We start from the raw sequence: 19,612 nt of genomic DNA, 5'->3' as shown, positions 1-19,612 counted from the left end.
TACCCGTTTAATTAGGGTTGGAACCGAATAACATTTTTAGGTATCCGAAAAATCGGATATTCGGATTTTCGAATCCGTGTCGACCCGGTTTGATTAGGGTTGGAACCAGATCACATTTTAGATATTCGAAAAATCGGATATCCGGATTTCCGAATCCGTGTCGACCCAGTATCCAGTTTTGAACACCCCTTGCATAATCATATAAATCACCTTTTGCTTATTAACAATGACCTAAAAGAGGGCAAGTCTCCAAAAGATCATCCAAAAAGGTCACTTATTATTTAAATGACTATTTTGAATTAAATAAATTTTTAAAAGACCAATGGTCATATTTTTCGAGAAATATAAAGTAAGATTAGTTTTCATATTTTTGACACATTTTTAAAAATTCTTATTTTCTTTGCTATTTTCTATTTTTTTCTAAATTATAAACCCAACTAAAAAATTTGACTTTAACAGAAATAATTAAATTTTACTTTAAATGCGCCTTTAATAAAAAATAGCTTAATTTTGACAAAAAAAAATTTTTTTTTTCGATAAAAATATAGTATATTTGAGAAAATAATTATAAATAATAGATAAATAAAGAAAAATAAAATATGGGGGTAGAGAATAAACTTTTACAAAAGATTATTGTTTATAAAAATAGGCTAAAAGATGAGTTTTAGGATTGAGAAAAATCATATTGCTAAGTGTTAACAATACAATCTCCTCTCATTATTAAAAAAAATAAAATAAAATTTACCCCTTCCATATCAACAATTCCAATTATACAAACAAGCCCTAGGTACCTCGCTCCGCCCTTCTCAATTTGTACAATGGCGGAGGCGGTAGACAATCAACACCGTCAGCAGGAGGAGAGAGAACTCAAAGAAAACACGCTTACAACAATGACAACAAGCAGCTCCAACAACAATGGCAACTCATCATCATCAATGAGCCGAAAGGATAAGAGAAAAGCGTTGAAGAAGATGAAAAGGAAGCAAATCAGAAGAGAGATTGCATTGAAGGAAAAAGAAGAAGAAGAAGCTCGATTGAATAATCCTGAGGAGCAGATGAAGTTGCTGCGATTTGAGCAAGAAGAAGCTGAGAGAATGGAGAGAGATCGTTTAGAGTTTGAGGAACGAGAGCGGCAGTTTCTTCTAGACTTAGAGGTTAAGAAGAAGAAGAAAGAAGAGGAGGAAGAAGAAGAGCGGCTAAAACGTCTTGAAGAAGAGTCTCGAACTGATTTGGTTAGTAATTTTTTGAACTTGAATTGTTTTAGCATGATTTTAAATATTTTAATTGAAATTTAGTGGATTTTTTGTGGTGATCTTGTGTTAATGACGATTTATTAATAATTTGCTCATATATGATGTTACCTATGTAGTTGTATTCTATATTGCTTGCAGAAATATAGACCGAACAGAATTGGAGTGATCCTCTGAAATTGAATTATTTTAGCATAATATCAACTATTTTAATCAAATCTGGTTTATTGTTTGTGTGAATTGTGTTGACGGTGTGTTAATGGTGATTGATCAGTCATTTGTGATAGAATGGATAAAATAGTAAATCTTTATCTTCTTTGTATGTTCACCTTGGGAATTGGTCATGTGTGATGTTGCGCTTGTATCCATGTAATATTGAGAATCAGGAGAATACATGGAGAGAGTGTGCATTGCTTGATCAACATCAATGAGAACATAACAATGAGAAGGAGTTAAGGTGGTATGGCCCATATAGAAATTTTGTGCTGGTCTAGGTCCTAAGATGCTGGATTGATCAGAAGAAGAAGCTGATGAAGCCCCACAGGTTTGAAGTTGCCAGGGAATGGTGTTGGTAGGATAAGGACAAGGTGGAGAGGCCCAATGGAGGAGCCCAATATTCCCAAGGGAGGTTAAAACCATGATTGTTGCTGCTGAGAAGATACGGTGGAAGAATGCATAGGGAAGAAGTTTAAGACACGTTCTAAACATGTGTGGCCAAAGCTGAGTCTGTTGGAGGGAGTGGATTTTCCATTTGTTTGCTCTTCTAGTTCAATCATAGATCTCATGGTTTCAAAACAGGTAATGGAGACATGTGTTGTACTGTAGAGCGAAAAGACTTAAAATCCTCAATCAAACCTTGTAACAACGGTAAAGACATACGAGTGTCGGATACCGCAGCACCCGAATTCTTGAGATCATCAGCAATAATTTTCAATTCAGTACAATATGCTTTCACATGGGGAAAGTTGGAGGGATGACGATTATAAATTGTCCCTCAAGATTCAGAATTCTCACCGATTTGTTATTATGGAACGAATTAAAGAGACAGTTTCAAGCATCAAGCGTGGTATCTTTCGGTTCAATTACTGTTTTGATGAGATCAACTCATATAGTACCGTAAATCCATGTACGAACACTGTCATCAAGACGTTGCCATGAAGTGTCCTCGAAAACCGGGGTTGTAGAGAAGTCATCTGTGATGATATGTTCAAGAACGAGATAATTACGTCAATGGAGTTGGAAGAGGGCGGACCATGTGTTGTAATGATGACTATCATAGTCAAGAGTAACTGGAATACAATTCATGATGTTGGTGACCAAGGTGGCGGGATGGAGTTAAGTTTATTCAGTCATTGTAGTGTGAAGAATGAGTCAAAGTGAGGAATTGAAAAATAATGATGAAGTGCAGCGAAAAAAAAAAAAAAAAACACAATTGCAGACCCTTGCTTTTCTAGCAGAAACACGACTGCTTCAACTCGATTTCAAAAATCAAACACAAAATTGCAGAAATCTTATTAGGCAAATCAGGAAAGAAGAACACAATTACCCTACCAACTTTCATAAATCTTCTAATATCCAACAAAATCTTGAATCATCACAAACCAATTTTCAAATAAACCACAAAAAAATTATCCACATCAAACAGAAAAGATCCAATTTGTCCTTATCAAAAGCAATTAGAAGAAGAAAAAAAAAGATAAAAATTGCAGAGGAATAATGAGAAGAAAAAAATGAGAAAAAAGATGCAGAGGAATCAATTCTGATCATGCAAATAGAAAAGATAAAAGAAAATGAGAAGGGAGCATGAAGAATAATGCAGAGGAACAGGAAAATGGCGTGAGAAGGAAGAAAGAGGCATGAGAGAGAAGAAAGAAAATTAGAGTTTTAGGATGCAAAACCTAACCTCATGATAACATATTAGAAATGTTTTTGGTCGGTTCTTACTAACCAAAGAGAGAGTATATATACTTACAATGTTAACTTAAACCTTGGGTTATTAAGGGAAACATACAAGAAAGAAAAATATTTACATATTTTATCTATTCTATCAATTTGCTCATACATGGTGTTAATTGTATAGTTGTATTATTTACTTCTGGTAGAAATATGGACTGAACTAAATTGGTTAGTGGATTTTTGAATCGATGTTTGTGGATTTTTGTTGGTGATGTTGTGTTAATTGTGATTGATAAGTAATTTGCTCATATTATTTCAAAAAAAAAAAAAAACAAAGTAATTTGCTTATATATGATGTTACTTATATTGTTTTATCATATACACTTAGCAGAAATGTGGACTAGTTATAGTATATGTAGTAGAAGCTTGTTTATCAATGTGGTTTCCGTTTTGGTAATAATGGAAGAGCGGATCAAGATGAAGGTGATAGCTGTACGTGTTTGATACTCAATGAGTGTTTAATTTGTTTAATCACAACTTCCGTTTTCATGTTTCTTGGAAATCATTGTGTTAGTTGGGTAAAGTTTGAGTAATGTTTAATTGATAATAAGTTATTTGTGTGTGTTTGTTAAGTATGCTTTATTTTATGTTTGTTTTTAGGTTAATGCTGTGAACGACAAAGAGGTGAACGAAGATGATGATTGGGAATATATTGAAGAAGGACCAGCAGAAATTATTTGGAAAGGAAATGAGATTATTGTTAAAAAGAAAAAAATCAGAGTGCCAAAGAAATCTCTAGACGTTCAGAAGGAAAAACAGGTAATCTCTGGGAATTAAGTTTGTGTTTTTGGTGTTTGTGAATAGCATTAATTCTGAAGTTTAAGGATTAAGGAAACATTTCAGGAAAGTGAAAGGCCTATATCAAACCCTCTTGCTCCGCAGTCTGAAGCTTATGAAGATTATAGGAGCGCTCAAGAGGTTCTAGAAAGTGTTGCACAACAAGTTCCTAATTTTGGAACTGAGCAGGTTTGCATTAGTACCTTTTTTATTACCTCTTGATGTTGTTTGTTCTTTCCTGGTGTAATGTTTTTGTTCGATACAGAAGAATAATTTTTTTTCTTTCCCTTCCCCGAATCTCTGTTGATGACCATGTGGATGGTTAACAAATTTCATCTAATTGCTGTTTTGATGGCAGGATAAAGCACATTGCCCTTTCCATCTTAAAACCGGGGTTTGTCGCTTTGGAGCACGATGTAGCAGAGTTCACTTCTATCCAGATAAAGCTTGTACAATATTGATTAAGAACATGTACAACGGGCCTGGCCTTGCTTGGGAACAAGATGAAGGGCTTGAGGTCTGTTATTGAAGCTATTGGATGGTTCTCGTATCCTGATGCTAGCCTTGAGTTATGCTTTTGCATGATTTCAATCTTACTGGTTAAGTTATTATGTAGTGTGTTTGCTAAGTTGACTTTTTTGATCAAGAAACAACCTTTTTAAAAGTTAATTTTTACTCGAAAGCAAAATATCAAGATTATTCACAATGGCGCCCTCTGTTTATCGAGGTAGCTCCAACCTAGTTCGCAATTGCATTATATGAGTTGGATATTGTTAATTTGAGAGTCTACATCTTGCTTTGCTAGTTTATTGTGATTACTGTAGTCTGGATTCTATGCTTTGAATATGTGCATTGACTGTGAAACAAAAGTATTCTGTCCTATATTTTTGATGTAATCAGATTCTGTTTCCGCTCGTATGGGTGGTACTTTCCTTAACAGTTAGTAGTCTACTGGGAAATACCGTTGGTGCTGAAGATGAACAACTGAAGCTTGAGCTCATTACCGCCATGATGGGTTTTCTTTCCATTGCTTTCTATCAAATGCTGCAATGGAGGGACGTTAATAGTGTATTTAAGGAAGTTGAAGGTTTCTATGTTGACCTTTTATAAAGGGAGAAGGAATTATTAGTTGGCAACGCTGTCCAATATGCATTATGGGTAATGCATGCTTAATCATAATGACTAGGAAAAACTTATATCTTTAGCATGCACTTTTAGTTCTGTGCCACTAATTTTTGTGACTTTTACTTAAGTGTGAGTCATAAAAATGAATTCTACCGTATACTGTCTGCATTTTTGTTCACAAAGTACATTTTTTTTAGGTTTCAGGTTTAGGCATTGGTGAAGGTTGGTTTGCAATTTAAAACTAAAGAAGCTACTGGTCAATATCTCCTGTTCTCCTTTTTACCCTTCCACTTATTGTGCTGGATGACTGGATGTTTCTTTCCTTTAGCCTTCTTCTGCCACCTTCTCCCCCAAGAAAAAGAAAAAACGAGCATATATTAAGAAAAGAAATAGGAAAGAAGATTTATGAGTGTGAAAAGGAGTATGGAGTGTGGATGTCTTAAATAAACTGAATTACTCCTTTTATTCTCCAAATTACATCAGGTTTATTCTTCTTTGCCCTTGTAATTATGATACGATTAAGCTAATTCTTTCAGACAAAGATGCGAGCGTTTGAAGCTGAGACAAACGCTAGAAATGTTCTCATTTGCTTGTCATACCTGACGCAGCTCATGCTCTGTTTGTTTCTTTCTGTTTTTTTTCGAGGGGTGTGGAGGTTGGGGGGTGGTGGGGGAAATTATTTGTTTCTGTGGAGTTATTTTTTATTTGTTCCATACTGTGTTTTGAGTGATTGAATTACAGTACATCACTCTACCTCTCTGTGTCTACCCCCATTCGCATTTGTTCTTAGAAATGGTTATTGTATGTTTTGTTCCTTTGTCAGCATACGGACGAGGAGGTTGAGCGGTGTTTTGAAGACTTCTACGAGGATGTTCACACAGAATTTTTGAAGTTTGGAGAAATTGTGAACTTCAAGGTGTTTTGAATGCTTACAGTCTATATTATTTCTCCATTTGAGTACTTTAATTTATAAATGGCCACGGTGATTCGAACTGATCTTTTATTTTCTGAAGATACCATCTATTTATAAGTCATGGTTTTGTTTGACATCATTATTTTTGTGGGAGGGATTTTTGGAGATAAGTTAACTTTTGGCATAGTTAATGTAGTATGCCAGTTGACCTTCCCATCATCATGTATAAATTTCAGTTAAACATAAATTATTGTGTATACGGTTGTAAATTTGTAAGTTGTGGACTTGAATTTGGTATCTTGAGATTAGTAGTGACCAGTTCCAACTCTTTTATGTTTCAGTTGTTCCTTTAAATACTTAGATATAGTTGCTTTCCCAGTGAAATGCGATAAGCCAATAATGGGTACTTGCCTTATATAGGTGTGCAAAAATGGCTCATCCCATTTGCGGGGCAATGTATATGTGCATTACAAGTCATTGGAATCAGCAACGCTTGCTTACCAATCAATCAATGGTCGTTACTTTGCTGGGAAACTGGTATGATGGTCTCCTTGTGCCTTTATTATTCTTAAAAACATAATTTTGTTAATAGCTTTTTCTTGACATCTGGGTCGGGTTCTAGAGATCCAATGTTTGTACACAAAGAAGAACCTAGGTGACTGGTTGGAATTTTTATAAGAATGAATAAAATGGTATTTTTTCAATGTTAATGTTCAACATATCTAGCAGTTAGGTTAAGTATATCCTACCTAGTATACCTATCCTTCTATATCAAACTATTAAGGAAGAAAGTTTTTGCGTCAGTCCCCGAACCTCTGATTTTTGTAAGATATGTTCTGCTTTGAATCAAAAGTTTTGTTTTTAAAAATAGAAACAATCAATTCTCTGGAATAATTGCAAAAACTAGGAAAAATGTAGACTACTTTTTCACATAAATTAAGAAACAATGGAGTATTCTCCAAGGGCGGATCCTACATGCAATCAAATGATGTAGATAATAAAAATAATAAAATTACATTCATCAACGTTTTAATTACGACAATTGTCCACTTTGAGTTTTCATATATTGAAAACGATGCATAATATCATCATTTGTGAAGCTTTGTAACAAAGTACATGTAAAATAAGCTACAAGCCTATAATTGTGTCATTCAAAAAATACTTTCGAGGTAAAGGGGTATGATTAAATGGAACTTGTGAATCTTGAAGTTGAGTGTTATCAAGAGGAGTAGGTGAATTTTCGGATGAAATAGATGCTAAATATGATCAAGAAGCCACTCTTTTGAAATACCTATCCATTTCATTAAGGAAAGCTGGAATTATGGAGTTTTAATTATTTATTTGAACTTTTATTCCAACAAATTGAACAAAATCAAATAACTAATTAACTAAAATTCCAACAAATTAACAAATTAAAAACCCTTAATTGTTTAACAAAGGTTAATGAGCAACTGTAGGATCAACAAACAATGTTTAACATAAGTCAAAGCAATCAAACAAAAATAGAACTTGATATTGCTATCCTAAACTGTTTGATTATTTGAACTTTTATTCCAACAAATTCAAACTAAATCAATTGACTAATCAATTAAAATTCCAACACCCTAATTCATTTTGATAAGTGCTAGCCAATAAATGCTAAATTAATTAACAAAAGCTAATAGACAACTGTAGAATCAACAAACAATGTATAACATAAGCCAAAGCAATCAAACAAATTTAGAACAATTGAAAAAAAATAGTTTTTTTTGGGAAGGAAGAACAAAAACCAAACAATAATACCTTTGCAAATTGCAGTGGCGGGCAGTGGGCAGTGACGTTTGATGTTGGCTTGCTGGCTGCTGATGTGGCGGTGCAATTATGGTTGGGTGGGCAGTGACCAGTGAGGCAGTGAATTTTGCTGTTTTGGTTGAAGAACCAAAGAATTATAATGTAAAATGGGGAAATTGATTTAAAACCCTTTTAAAAAAAGAAAAGAACATGCACATAGTAAATGTTGTCAAAGGGGAAAACTCCTACCAACTTAACCAACACACATATTGATATCTTTAGGTATATGGTTTTGTAAATTGTACATAGCTTGGATGTTGTCAGTTGATAGCATTTCTTTGCCAAACATCTGCCCCTGGATTTCTCCAAGGATTTGATGCATTTGGTTCTGAGGACCAAATCATGTGGGACTGGGTTGCAACTTAGAAATTTCTTGCGCAAAGTAACTATTTGAAGATTGAAAAATGCGTTGCCTTGTTTCTATCTGATGTTTTACATAGATTAGATTTATGTTGAGAATTAGGATAAGACACTTGTAAAATATTTAATTATGCTGCAGTTTTGACATATTTTAAATATATTCAAATTAATTAGTTTGATATTTGCAGTAGATCCATGTGTTAGTGGAGGCTCTGTTCTTTAGCAAAGTATTTAATGTACTAACTGAAAATTATACTCAACAGTTAACCTGTGAGTTTGTTAGTTTGACGAGATGGAGGATTGCTATTTGTGGAGAGTATATGAAGTCAAGGCTCAAGGTATGCTTAAAAGTTGGTAATTTTCACCTTGTTCCATCACAGGGTATTAAATCTCAAATGCCTTTTCGGATCTGATTGCAATCTCGCAATAACGGTTTAGGGCTAATATTGCAGTTGCCAGTCTCCAGTCGCAGAGACCTGATCCTTTACACTGCGGTCATAATTCAGTGATATGGCCGATATTTAATACCTTAATCATCATTTACTCTGGTCTTCAATGTCTTATAATTAACTATGCTATTTTTCCTTGATAAATTTGAATTTTCTGGAACAGACCTGTTCTAGGGGTTCTGCTTGCAATTTTATCCATTGTTTTCGTAATCCTGGTGGGGATTATGAATGGGCTGACTGGGATAAACCTGCCCCCGGATATTGGCTAAAGAAGATGGCTGCTTTATTTGGATACACTAATGATGGATATGCAGATGAACATAGTCCAGGGTATGTGAGAAATTCCATGAAGATGAATGTGTATATCAAAATTATGTTGTTTTCAATGTTTCCTAGTGAGGATATATTTGCCTGAACTAGGCTTATTAGTTTGTGTGTGAATAATGAACAATTGTTTCTATTTGTTTTAAAAAATGTGCAATTGTATTATTTGTACTAAGTTATATGGCATTATGCTTCCTTAAAAAGGGGATTGAGGATTTAAGAGATATATTAGAAAATTTTGTGTAAAATGATGAGGTGAAGAACTAGCTCTTTTTCAAGTATTGTGCTGAATGATTTCAGTTGCAGTGTACAAGAGAACATCCTATATCCTAATGGATGTGCTGTCTTATATGTTGATGAGGAGACCTATCCTGGACCTGATAATCATTTAATTTCCCTGGTCATGTGGACTGACAGACATTGTGATTAAGGATAAAATTTAAAGAAACGTTTTTAATGGGGTTAACTCGAAAATATTGATCTTCAGTTCGATTGATTTTTGGTTATTATCTTTGTTGGAGGTAGCCTCGTGTTGCATCCTCCTGGTAGATAAGTGCTGATAAATCTCCAATAGTATGAGTTGTGTACTTGTCATGTTAGTAATCCAATACTTCTTGACCTTCTTTTGATTACCCTTGAGTAATCCACATTTGGATGAGGTTGCTTCTGTGAAATGTTTTAAGTGATTAGTGAAATGTATGATTTTCACATGGCAAAAGATTTTCTTTTAACCATGACACATGTTATTGTGCACTTATGTCCGAGGTTATAAATACCCACCACCTCTCCCTGAAGCACAAAAATAAAGAGCAAAGGAGAATAGCCCTAAGCTCACGAGACTTGACGTTGAGCAAACTTTTTGCATGTTTTTGAATATTTTTTACACTAGTAGGACGAAACTAAATTCATGACTGAACAGGACATGTCAAAAAGTAAATCATATGTTCTACCTTTGTTCTTTTGACTAGAAGTTTTCTTTTCCAGCTTGAGATGAATCCTTAGGTGGTACTATGAATGAGGAATCCTTTTTAATTTTGGTTGTATTTTATCCCCTGGTATAGGTTTTAATGTCCTTACTCCTTACAGCTCTTTTGTGACAATGCAAATTAATCATGTTTTCACTTTTGTAGCAGCTATCATACAGGGTCGAGGTCAAGGTCGAGGTCGAGGCCAAGGTCAAGGTCAAGGTCAAGGTCAAGGTCAAGGTCCATGTCCAAGGTGTTGGACAGTCCTCGTAGAACAATTTTTTCTGATGAGGATGATGGTCATCAAAGAAAGCACTTCAGGAGGCACAGAGGTGATGGCAGAGAGGTCAGCAAGCTTGATGGGGAGATTAAAGGAAGGAAAAGTACCTATCGAGATTACCGTAGTGTCAAGCACAGAGAAACCTGTAATGATGATATGTCAGATGGGAGTAGTGATGGTCATGGCAAGAAAAGAAGTTCGAGAAAAAGAAGGGAACCAGAATCTACAAGACAAGACAGCAAGAGCAGAAAAGTCCAATCCCTTTCTTCCAGTCCTGAGTCTACAAAGGGAAGAGCAAGTGACAGATACGTGGAACGTGCTAGTAAAAGCTCAAGTAGGCATAAAAGCGTTGCATATTCAGTCCATAATCGACACAAACCAAAAAATTGGGGTCAAAGAGATAGTTCTTATGCAGACAAGCATCATGATAAACTGCACAGACGTAAAGTTGAACTTTGCTCGCCAAAAAAGGAGGAAGCAGGGTCCTCCATCAATGACTCTTATGGTGATAGTCCAGACAGCAAGGAAGACAGTCAGTACAGGCATAGTAGGAAAGACTTGAGAAAGGTAAATATTGATGAAGAAGAATCCAGTAGTGCTTCTGATAAGAGTAGCCATGTGAGGGTCGAGAAGAGGGGACACACGAACAGAAAAGAACTTGTAAGGTCAAAGGACAAGACATACACTTCAGAAATCAAGTACAATGGGGACAGTCAAGATAGTTGTGGAAGTAGGCAACATAGTACTGATGGTAGAGGTAGGCTTGGCAAGGATAAAAAGAAGCCTCAAAAGGATGATAGAAAGAGTAAAAGAAAAAGACACTCAGGGTTCACTGACACAAAGAGTGATAAGGATGAGGATATACGGCATATACATAGTAAAACACACTCAAAGAAGATGAAAATTGATGCAGAGTCATCAGATGACACATTTGATGGAGATAGTCTTATAAGTTCTAAGAACAGGCCCCAGAAGAGTAGAAGGTATTGTGCCAAGAATGAGTCAGATATGAAGAGACATAGGGGAAGTATTGATGAGGGACTGGGACATCATGGACAGAAGAGAAGACTATATCATTCTGGCCTGTCAAAAGATGATTCTATCAGAAGAGACGAAGAGTGTATCACATCTGAAGAAATGGAGACTTGTGCAGCGCACTCTAGCTGTCAGGACTGTGGTGAAGCAGAGGCTGAGCTTGAAAAGGCATGTCGTCAAGCTGCTTTGATGAAGTTGGAAGAGATCAGAAAGAACAAAGATACTCAAGTCACCCATAGCAAGGATCCTATCGAAAGTTCAAGTACATATGCTCATGAAAATATAGTTGGTAAAGGTGTAGTGGAGAAATGTGGTTCAAATAAGTTAGAGACAAGTGTTGCTTCAACAAAGCGGAGAAGGGTTTAATTATCATGGAATATGAGGTCAGTGATTTTTCTTAGTATTCAATTATTTAATCTATGTCCAGGACTCCAGGTTCCAACTATGTCATGATTTTGTTATGCATATTTGCAGTCTAACAATTAACAAATTGATACATAGCTTATGCATGACTGTTCAAACTTCAACGCTATGTTTACCCCTCTCTATACAGATAGAAACATGCACTTCTCTCAGCTCATACTTCTATTTATATACTTCCTCTCCTTACTTTCTCCTTCGCTCACATAAACTACCTGTCTCAATCAAAAGCAAAATCGTAGCATTTTCACATTTCATGTTCTCTCCGATGGATGTCAACTTACGAAATTTGTAAAGTATGTAGAAGTTAATCCTTCAGGTGATCTGAATATATTCCTACTTTTGTCAAGATTTTAATTAATCATATTGGAATATTTGACAAACAGAAACTTTGCTCCTTTTTAATTTCTTATAATCAAAATTGAAGGGCTTCAATCTGAGTTGAGGGCTCTGTATTCTCTGTTAATATTTGGCATCCCCTTCTTTTTCTTTTTTTTGCTGAGTTTGAGCAAACTTAAAAACCACTTTCAGTCTGATTAATTGATTTTCTGCGACCATTGCTTTTTTCTGCTCGATGATGGTCTTTCTGTGCTGTTGCTCATATTTGAACTTCATTATGTCTGTTGTTATTTAGTTTGGTTTATTTCCATTTTGTAGTGTTACTTTTCCTTTAATTTCTACATGTAGGATGTTGATGATCCTATGAAATTTCTCCTTTCAGTTAATGGTTTAACTCTGTTGATCAGTTGATTTATCTTTTTACTGTACATCATGCCATTTAGCACTAGAACCTTTACTCTATTGAGCAATCAAGGCATAAACACTCAATTTGTCCCCTAGTTCTTAGCTGTCTTCTATTATAATTAGCTTGGTTCCTTAGAGTTGGAGGGTTATTTATTTATTTATTTATTCTTCAGATTGTCATCAGTATATTGCGTTTTCCACTCAATTTCTTGTTTATATGTTGGAGATTATCCCAATGCCACAATGGCTCCCTTCTAAGCAAAGTTAAGAGGGGGGTGGGGGGGAAGATGTACAATACCTTATCCTCGTAATTACAAAGAGATAAAAGAAACCTACATGATTTATGCTATGTTTGGATGAGAGGAAATTGAGGGAAAAGGGGAGGAAAATAAAGGGATGATACATCCTTCATTTGGATACCAAAAGGAGAGGAAAGGGAAATGGAGGGAAGAGAATTGGAAGGGAGAATTCCTTTACATTTTATGTAAAACGAATCCTTTCATCATTGAGTTAAGTCTGGAAGATTAATTGGAGGGGTGAATTGGAACACTTGTATGACCATGCTCTTGTGAGTGCTTTAGTTGCATGACACATTTTACGATCCCTTATGGTCTTTTTTTCGATGTTGGTTCTTGCTCCTTTACAGTTGGCATTGAGGTAAGTCTAGAAGATATAGTTCCAATAACTTTTCTAGTAGAGAAAATACTTTCGCCTCAGAAATGCAGCGTGGTTTTTCTTTGCAAAGTGACCCCCCCTTGTTTACAGCATTCCTACAAATAAAGCTTTTATCTAAATGGCTTTGACTTCTGTTCTGATCTTATGACATGCCGCTTTCTGAATTCGCAGAATGAACTTAAATCTGATAAACCTTTATCTCTACATGGCAATGAAAGCTAGTGGCTGCTTTATCTTGCAAGACAGACTCGACTACTAGCTAGAATCAATTAGAAGCTTTTATACACGACATTGTGCTGGAAGCAGGCCTTCAACTGATCACCGTCTTAGATTGTAAAAAGTATATGCAATAGAAAGGTGATATTGGTTTGTTTTGCCGCCATATTTGGCTTTCACCTATACCTTCTCTTTCTCAAAACTTCAACAGTTATTGAGGTATAGTTGAGCACCCTAGACTCTTATTTAGCACTATAAATTAACGAGAGTAGGTAGGTATAGTGTAACATAATGCGCTAACTAATTTATGTTTCTCCATTTGCTCATAATGAATCAAGAATACTCCAAAACGATTATAATTTGTTTTTTCTATTCGTGATTAGATTAGCGAATCATGTGATACTAGTGGGTACTTTATGAATTTGCATGTTCTTAGGATTCATGGGAACTTTGTGAACTGTGGTCTTTCCTAAGTTATCAAAGGGGTAAAGCTTTGCTTCAATGTTTGCACGGTAGAGTTTTTTGTGGACGTGCAATAGTTTGCTTGCCTACTTACCCTTTGTGATATGTAAGATATCGGCACTATTGGTCTTTGTACATAGGATATTGCGGTACTATGAAATACTCTTGTTTTTTTTGAACTTTTGTTCTACACCTTTGCACTTGACTATTGTTTATTGAATATGTTGTCCATTACTTACATCTTTATATCAATTTAAAACCTAAAAAATTTGAATGAAAATAAGTCTTTTTCGAAGGGCTTTCTTATAGGTCACAGATAGTAACAAATTGGCCAATGTCAAAAGATACTATAAAATCATATAGAACTGCTAATCAAATATATATATATATATATATATAGGGTCAAGTTTCAATGAGTACCAAGCTTATATGAGAACCAACCGACCTGATAAAAAGTACTACTTGTTATAGAAAATATGTTACTTTCGGACAAAAAAAATATTATTTTTTTTAAAAAAAGGTTGGTACTTTATAGCAAAAAAAAGTGTTATTTTCAGAAAAAAATTAAAAAAAAAAATATTCCCTCAGTTTTCTAATGTTCTTTTCATTTACTTTGTGCACAATTTTCAAAGTAAACTTTGAGTGTTAATATCTTTAAATATATATTATAAAAAATTATAAAAAATATATAATAAAAAAGTATACTTCAAGACGAATATAACAAGATCTGGCATGGATATATTTTATCATCTATATATGTCTTAAAAATCTTAATCAAATTTCTCTCTTCAAAATAGAATATTCTTAATGGGAAGAAATTAAAAGACGAAGGGTGTACAAAATAACACGTTTTTTCCGAAAAGTAATACTTTTTAATGTAAAAAGTAACACCTTTTTGTAAGTTTTTCTAGAGTTTTTTGCCTAAAAGTAACGATCTTTTTAATAGAAAAGTAACACTTTTTTGTCAGATGGATTGGTTTTCATATAAGGATGGTTCCCACTTAAACTTCTTCATATATATATATATATATATATATATATATATATATATATATATATATATATATATATATATATATATATATATATATATATATATATTTATTGATTACTTTTAGTTTTGTTTTAGAAAAAGGTATTTTGTAACACCCCGAGATTTTCTGACGTCATTAATTAATATTTTAATGACTTTTGGGTATTTTATAATTATATTAAATTAATTTTGAAGTAGTTTTAATAAAGTCCTTTCATATACGAATTTAAATATTAACATATATTTATATTAAAAATACAATTACGATTTCTAAATAAAGAGGTTCGAATCAAAATAATTATTTTTTTTTATTAAAATGTGTGAGCATACGGAGGTGAGTTTTTAATTGGACCTCGCAAAAAGATGAATCTAGATAAATAAATAAATAAATAAATAGATAAATAATATAAAAGGATGTGTTAGGGTTGTGAGTATTCCTTCCCTCACTCACAAAAACGTCACGTCTCTTCCTCCTCCTCTCTTCTCTCTTCTCTCTCCTCTCCCTCACTGCTGAGCCACGAAACCACCAACCAGCAGCCCAGCCGCGGCGGCAACCGGTCTCCCACAACACCACCGGTCTTCCCTCTCTCCTCCCTGTGACGCAGCTGCTTCTTCCCCTTTAAATAGCCACGACAGCAGCAGCCTAGGGTGCTGCATTTGCTACGCGTGCCGCCAGCCACGGTGGCCAGTTTGGGGTCCTCTCTCCAATCGGTTCGGTCCCGTGCCACCACTAGCACAACCTTAACTTACCTCTTTCCCCTTTTTTGTTAGTTTTAACATTGTGAGCCATTTCCTCTTTTCTCTAATTTATTTTTTTAGCTTTTAATTGGAGTTTTATTAAGTGTATTGAGTTTGAGGTTGGTTGTGTTAATTTCATTGAATCTTTTTTGTGGGTAAGAATTTGATTGATGAATTAAACATGTTTATAACTTAAGGTTTGAAGTGTGATTTGAAATTATGGGTGATGTGTTGGTTTGTATTAGTTTCTATGAATCTTAGTATGGGTACTAATTAAATATGTTATCTATGAACACGAAATGACTAGGGTTTGAATTTAGAAATGAAATTACAAATAATGTGTGTTTTATACTATATTTTCGTGATGATTGATTAAATAACTTTAAAAGTTGTTTTAAGATTTGGTCGGTTGGTTATTATTGTGAATAATTAGTAATGGTGATGATGTTAGTTGACTATGAAAGTGATTTTGATTGGTTAAATTGAGAATAATAGCTATTAATTGTTGTGCTTTGATTGTTGTGAATTACAAATACCCTTATTAGGTTGTTATTGAAGTTATAGATACATGATATTAGTAAGCCAAGAGCATAACGTCAACTTATCGTTGATGGTTGCTAAAGTTAATTGTCGTGTTGTTTTGACTATGGTTCTTAATAGCTTTGGAGAATGTAACAAATAATATCCCGATACGATAACTCTAAGATTTGCCTTATCGTTATATTAATGTTATATTAAAATTGTAAGATTTAGTTGTGATTAGTTATTTTTGGGTAACGCGAGCCGATATGCTCAAAATTAGTTAATGTAAAGAAACGATTCACACATACTTCTACTTTAAATTGATGGAAAGACTTATGTTGTGTTGAGTTAATGATTTTGACTTGTATTGAATGAGTTGTGTGCGTGCTAGAGTAATTGGAAACTCATGTTGAATGGGTGATAGCGGTTACTTTGGTATTTAGTTTGGTATGGCAAAGTAGTTAAGGAAGCTTATTAGTTCTACTCATAACTTATATAGGTGCCCATTTTGTAAGAGGAAAGTAGAGCCTTAGTCGGGTGATTTTTAACTTTGATCGTGCAGTGACGCTTACAGGTACGTACACGCAGTAACTAACCCTTATATGCAATTTGCTTTAAGACATTATTGTTTATTGTGATAGTATGCATTGTATCGAAACTATGAGGTACTAGTGAGTACACTTTATATGAAGAGCTATCGACTATGAAATCCTTGCGCTTAGAATATTTTAGAGAATGAGAGTGTTAATAGAAGGCGAGAACTACCCCCTTATCTATTTAAGAATTGGATTATGCCTTACTTGGAGTTAGAATGACTACTTTAGAGGTGAATTTCATATTTTGTTGAGTGGCTCAGTGGGTTTTGGCGTGCTGCTATCCCAGGGCGCTCATTATAGTCGAAAGCGAAAGTTATTCCCATCTGATAAAGTATTAGATTATGATTAGCTGGCGTGACTCAACTGGATTATGTCCGGTTGATTTAGTAGTCCCTTAGGTGAGGTTCGACGGGACCACCGTAAGGGGGCTATGAGCATGCTTGGGTCACTGGGCGCCGGGTGGCCGATACCGCCCCTTGACCGAGGTGTTACCATGCGGGCCTTGCAAACCCCAATATGGTGGCCTCTTCACTGGTTTAGTACCCCAATGTGTTAGTTTTTCCCGAAGGTAGGACCCGAGAGGGTCAGCTGGAGGGGGCATGAGCTCATACTTTGCCATGGGCGTCGGGTGGCCGATAACGCCCTTGGCCGTGTCACTATGCCAGGAAGTAGAGAAAAGATCCACTGATAGAAAGTTATTCAGTGATAGAAAGTTTATTTATTGATCGAAAGTTAATTAATGATAGAAGGTTCATTCTTGGATAGAAAGCTTACACATTGATAGAACGTTTACTCTTTGATAGAATATTTACTCATTGATAGAACATCTACGTATTGATAGAATAGTTTATGCTAGTGAGAAGTGTGCCTAAGTTAAGTTACCTCAAGGGTATTACAGACTATGATCACACTTACCTTAAGATAGACAAGCTCTATAAGGTCATGTGTTAGGTATTCTGTTAATGCCTTAGTCGAGTTGATACTATACGTGTTTGTGTTTATGTTTGATTGTTGATGACTTTCTATGATTGTCCTGCTATGACACATTGGCCTTTGGTCTAATGTCGAGCAGCAGGAGGATCATAGACAGGCGTAGCAGGTACTGGAGCTTCTTTTGCATTGCATTGCATTGGGGGAGAGTGATGAGGGCTAAGCATAACCTGTGTCATACCGCTATCTTTCGATTTTGTAGCTCTTATTATCTTTTGTAAACTTTGGCTGTATGTGTTTTGTTATGAGGCCTGGTGTCCTCCCTTGTATATTTGTATTTCCGCTGCGTAGTTTATAACTCTGTATGGTTTTAAGGAGTTAAGTCTTTTTAAAACGCAAACATCGACACTGGAACCACGATTCATGCTTGGCATGTTGATTGAGAAGCCGGCGACGAATCATCTCGCCGTGGTGTGAGATTTTAAAGGCAATGATGTCTTAGATTAGTTTAATGTTTTATTGTGCTAATTGTTCTACCACATGTTCGATTTTTAGAAGAGATGCTGTCGAAATTTCCACTCACCTTTTTAAAGTTAATATTTAACGTTTATCTAAATTCTCTTTCCTTTTCTTTTATGTAACACCCGAATTTCCTCCCGTCCTTTACGGTTTTGGTTTCGTTAAGGGGTCGGAAATCCTGGGGTGTTACATATATTTTGGTATGTGAATTTAAGGTTCTTTTGACATTGGCCTATTTGTTACATCCTTCGTTTTAAAATACTCGCAACATAACAATTTTTGGCATTTATTCATCGTTTAAGCTTATTTTATATATTGCGGTTATTGTGTAAAAAAATAAAGTCACGTGAGATCTTGTTTGAATCGTCTAATCGCATACTTTCATAATATTACATTTTTATAATTTTTAGACGTGTGTAGTTTGATATATAAATGATCAAAATAATATATTGGATTACGTAAAAAGTCAAATGTAGCAACTATAATGAAACGAATGAAGTACTTTAGCTATAGCTTATAAGACTGTAGTATATATATTATGTAGAGAGAATTTCACGGTGAGATCATCTTAGACAAGAATTTTGAGATATACTCTCTCCAATTTATAGAAAGGGAACATTTATTTTTTCACACTATTCAATGTACTTATTCAATGCTTAATATCTCTTATTATACATAACAAAATATTATAAAAAGTAAATATTAATAATCTTTGCATTAAAAGAAATCAAGCAAGATATTATAAAAAGTAAATATTGACTTTTCTGAAGTATATAATTTCGATTAGGAATTCTATGTGATTTTATAGTATCTTTTGACATTGGCCGATTTGTTACTTTTGCTATGGCCTTACTAAAAAAAGTAGCGGAAGAATAGGGATAGCTTGAAATGTGTGCGCTAAAGCCTACAGTCTCTTTCTTTCTCTCTCATTGTCACGGGCATTAAAACGGTGACGTAAAGCATCTAATTTAGTGTGCGGTTATATCCTCATTTTAATGCCTTATGCGGAGTATCTGTCTCTGTTTGTATTCATTCACGTATCATTTGATTTCATTCACTTATTTTTACATTGCCTGCTGGCTGCTCTTTTCGAAATAAAGTCTAGCATATCTATTCTTAACATCTTATATTTTATTTTGGGAAATTTTATATAGTAATTTTGTATTTTTGACTTTTTATATGATACGTAAATTTATTTTTTTAATTTATATAGTGATCTTTTTTATTTTTTCACATGATAGACATTTGGAAAGTTTTTTTTTTTTTGTTAATTTTACGTTATTTTGCCAACTTAATGACATTTTTTTCAAAAAATAAATGTCTTGATCACTCTAATTGATTCACATATTTTGAAATTTAGTCGAATTAAATACTTAATTTAACCAAAAACTTAACATTTTATCAATTGAAAGTTGAAGGTCACCACGTGGATTTAAAAAAATATTTGTGAAAAAGCCAAAAATTCAGCGTCATCACGTGAAATTTCCCTTTTA

General features: G+C 34.4%; 1 protein-coding gene across 4 annotated transcripts; it reads left to right on the top strand.

The window, feature by feature from the left end:
• The first annotated feature begins 690 nt into the window (after nt 1-690).
• LOC130826068 (zinc finger CCCH domain-containing protein 5) lies at nt 691-14,100 on the top strand. 4 transcript variants are annotated; one of them, XM_057691589.1, is made up of 10 exons: nt 691-1,232; nt 3,807-3,965; nt 4,038-4,172; nt 4,342-4,500; nt 5,932-6,024; nt 6,442-6,558; nt 8,475-8,549; nt 8,824-8,990; nt 10,115-11,647; nt 13,275-14,100. In XM_057691589.1, exons 1-9 carry the CDS (start codon nt 819-821, stop codon nt 11,628-11,630), a joined length of 2,835 nt encoding a protein of 944 aa, XP_057547572.1. In that variant the 5' UTR covers nt 691-818; the 3' UTR covers nt 11,631-11,647; nt 13,275-14,100. The 4 variants fall into 4 exon arrangements, with proteins under 4 accessions (XP_057547572.1, XP_057547588.1, XP_057547581.1 ...); XM_057691605.1 differs by having other exon boundaries at nt 4,050-4,172; nt 13,275-14,098; XM_057691598.1 differs by having other exon boundaries at nt 10,118-11,647; nt 13,275-14,098.
• The last annotated feature ends 5,512 nt before the right edge of the window (nt 14,101-19,612 follow it).

Source organism: Amaranthus tricolor, chromosome 1, assembly GCF_026212465.1.
Source record: "Amaranthus tricolor cultivar Red isolate AtriRed21 chromosome 1, ASM2621246v1, whole genome shotgun sequence".
NCBI lineage: Eukaryota > Viridiplantae > Streptophyta > Magnoliopsida > Caryophyllales > Amaranthaceae > Amaranthus > Amaranthus tricolor.
This window is presented reverse-complemented; position numbering and strand designations above follow the sequence as displayed.

Coding starts and splice junctions, on each gene's coding strand:
- LOC130826068 (XM_057691589.1), top strand. CDS start 819: ATGGCGGAGGCGGTAGACAATCAACACCGTCAGCAGGAGGAGAGAGAA. Junction 3,966..4,037: donor ACGTTCAGAAGGAAAAACAG/GTAATCTCTGGG, acceptor TTAAGGATTAAG/GAAACATTTCAGGAAAGTGA. Junction 6,559..8,474: donor GTTACTTTGCTGGGAAACTG/GTATGATGGTCT, acceptor TATACTCAACAG/TTAACCTGTGAGTTTGTTAG.